The 3,137-nt window shown below is 34.2% G+C and overlaps 1 protein-coding gene across 1 annotated transcript; it reads left to right on the top strand.

The window, feature by feature from the left end:
• Positions 1-584: 584 nt before the first annotated feature.
• Positions 585-2,333, top strand: LOC115956861 (nucleolin-like). Its single transcript, XM_031075138.1, has 3 exons — positions 585-839; positions 1,707-1,765; positions 1,859-2,333. The coding sequence occupies exons 1-3, from the start codon at positions 726-728 to the stop codon at positions 2,211-2,213; spliced, it is 528 nt and encodes a 175-aa protein (XP_030930998.1). The 5' UTR covers positions 585-725; the 3' UTR covers positions 2,214-2,333.
• The last annotated feature ends 804 nt before the right edge of the window (positions 2,334-3,137 follow it).

Consider the following 3,137-nt stretch of genomic DNA (forward strand, 5'->3'; position numbering starts at 1 on the left):
AATTTCCCGTGTTTGCACAAAATCAATGTTGCAAATGATAGTTTTTTTTTTTTTTTTTTTATCAATTCGTAAAAAAATAAAAAATAAAAAAATAAAAAAACTTTTTTCATATAACTTGAATTATTTTTAATTTTAAAGTATTGTTAATGGATGTACTAGTACACTTGTTAAGATAGAACTTTATAACTAAGTCGATTCGTTTTTCATGGGGTATTGAGTCTACAATCCATATTTTTATTAGTTTTTGGCATATTTTAATGCGTGTGGCATCTTTTTGATGCTTCGTAACGGACTTAACGAACTCACAAGTACACTGTTAACAAAATATTGTTATTTAAAGATATTTTAAAACTACGTGCCAATAATCACTTTACAAGTAAAAGTTATTGTGGGGATGGGACGATAAGGGTTGCAGTGTTAATTTCTAAGAGAAAACTTCCCACACATATATATTTAAATTAGGTTAGAATAGAATTCCTCTCAATCAACATCAAGTACCAACGGTCCAGATTTGGCCTCATTCATCACAACACACTCTCTAGAACCAGATCCTAGTAGTAGTACTAGATAGTAGACCACCCAACCAAACCAATGCGACAATGCAAAACCCTTAAAACCCTCACTATAAAAACAAACAAAGAAGCTACTAAAATCCTCGCTTGTGTGTAGTGTACCTTGTCTTGTCACGTACGTTCAAGGTTTTGTCTCTACTAGTACTAGGAGAGATGGAGATGGAGAGAGTCTGCTCAAACGCTGTCGTTTCTGAGGGCTTTCTTTGCTCTGTCATGGAGGCTATGCTGATTCAGACGGCCAAGTCTCTTGCTTTTTTTCTCTTGATGGTATAGACCGTATACACTTTACGTTTTCTGGGATTTTTTATTTTTTTTTGGTGTGTGTGAATTTTGCTTTTTATGTGTTGCTAGCTTTCTTTTTAATTCTCTGATTTTGTGCAATATAGGAGCTTTTTGATTGTAAAGCTGTGAATTATATATTGTTTTACGTACTAGGTTTCTTTCTGTTTTCACTTTTGCATAGGAAAAAAAAAAAAAAACCTGAACTTTTAGTACTTGAAGTTGAACGTTTCGTTGAAATTATTATGTGAGAAATTTAGGGAACATAAGAAAAAAATTGTCCTTGATTTTCCTCCTGTGTCTCTTTGGGTCAAAAAAGAGAACAGATATGAGTATTTCAAAAATTGTTCTCGTTTGTTGTTTGGTTGACTTGGTTCCAGCTTCTGCCTAGGATGAGCGAAAATTTGCTTGATCCTTGTTTTATTTTTATGAATTCTTGTTCTACATTGTAACATAGAACCTGTTCTCCCAGCAGAGAATGACAAACACTTAAAAAAAAAAAAAAAATTGTTGCCTGGGGGCCTATATTACCAGATCACCAACTTGTGTAGGCCAAACATCATAATTTTTAGTGTTCTCTAAAAACAGTTTTTCCCCATTTGTTTAAAGCTCGGATTAAGTTGTTGGAGTTGGTGGAAGGGGATTCTTTTGCAATCTGAAATATGTTCTGCCAAATACAAAATAATAAAATAGGCTTTAACCTTCTTAGGGTCTGTTTGGTTAGGCATTTTGATAGACGAAAAAAGCACATTTTTTAAACCCAAAACACCGTTTTGCAACTGTTTATTCAAACGCACCAATTGATCTTTATTTTATACGTATTATTTAATTAACGTGAGTTTGAAATTCTTTCAGATGGGAATTTTGCCAAATGGAATGGATTTCTTCCCAGGAGAACCAGACACAGTTGGAGGGTTGGTGACTTGATTTCTCTTGGTTTGTTCTAATTCCTGCTCTTTTTATTCCTTTGTAAGGAGGAATGCTATAAAAACGATTTCATTTTTCAGGTTTCCAATCTCAGAGCTTCGTGCAGCGAAAGCACCTGTTTCAGAGAACATAGATTCCAGTGAAACAGAGGATGATGAAGACGAGGATGACGACGAGGATGATGATGATGATGATGATGATGATGATGAAGGTGATGATGAGGATACTGAATCTGATGATGATGGTGAGGATAAAGGGGATCCCGAAGATGAGCCTGGGGCCAATGGTGATGGCGGAAGTGAAGAAGATGACGATGATGGTGATGATGAAGATGACGATGACGACGATGATGATAATGATGATGGTGGAGAAGAAGATGATGAGGAGGATGAGGAAGAAGAGATACCTCAGCCTCCTGCAAAGAAGAGGAAATGAAAATGTGAACTTTGCATCTTTTTTTCCTTATCGTTTTTATTTGCAGGTGGTCTGTCAGCTTATTCTAGAAAAATATGCAGTACTTTTTTATTCATAAGGAAATGTGCAGCATTTGATCAACTCTATGATCTTTTTCTTTTTTCTTTTTTTTTTCGGACATCCACTCCTAATGATTCTACATTTTTTTATGATAGCTTTTATAATCCCAGGGAATAATGGAAAGACTCTAATAATGTGAGTAGTAGAAATAAAGGAACAAAAGCAGAAATATTTCCATGGTGACTATTCGTGCATGAGCATGGTAGCGCGGGACAATTAGTTGAGTGATTTAACAAAATATCGGTAAGAGAAAAACTATCACTTTCTAAAAGTGAAGAAAGAGAATTAATTCGACATAATAAATACCAAACTTAGGAGTGATTTGGCATTCCCATTATCAAATTGAGCTAGATGGAGTCCACTAATTTGACAAAATATATAGCAAATTCTTAGGGAACTCTCGAATTCTTATGTGACTCGTCTACCCAATCTCATTCAAGGATCTCCCCAACTGACATACAAGGAAATGATGAATGTGTGCTAGAATATACTCGTCTACCCAATCTCATTCAAGTTCCTAAATAAGTTCCTAAATGATTAGAGAGAGAGTAGTAATCTTTTATTTAGCTTTTTGATGAATGTGTGCTAGAATATACTTGCAATTTGAAAAAAAAAAGAAAAAAAAAAGAGGAGAAAGTAAAAGTGAGGTTTTAAAAAATTGTAGATAAAAAACTAAAAGTTATCTTATAATCCAATTGCCAAACAGAAAAATGTATGGTGTTTTGATGACTAGTCAGTGACGGTTGGACAATGGTTGTCTAGTATTTGTTATTGTCACCACCAGTTATATGCAATTAATGTGGGTCTTTAATGATGGATAATTTT

The sequence above is a fragment of the Quercus lobata genome, chromosome 2, assembly GCF_001633185.2.
Source record: "Quercus lobata isolate SW786 chromosome 2, ValleyOak3.0 Primary Assembly, whole genome shotgun sequence".
Lineage (NCBI taxonomy): Eukaryota > Viridiplantae > Streptophyta > Magnoliopsida > Fagales > Fagaceae > Quercus > Quercus lobata.

What these genes read in the sequence shown, in the direction of transcription:
- LOC115956861 (XM_031075138.1), top strand. Translation starts at nt 726, where the DNA reads ATGGAGATGGAGAGAGTCTGCTCAAACGCTGTCGTTTCTGAGGGCTTT. An exon ending in TTGCTTTTTTTCTCTTGATG is followed by an intron (nt 840 to 1,706) that starts GTATAGACCGTA and finishes AAATTCTTTCAG; the next exon opens with ATGGGAATTTTGCCAAATGG. An exon ending in GAACCAGACACAGTTGGAGG is followed by an intron (nt 1,766 to 1,858) that starts GTTGGTGACTTG and finishes TTCATTTTTCAG; the next exon opens with GTTTCCAATCTCAGAGCTTC.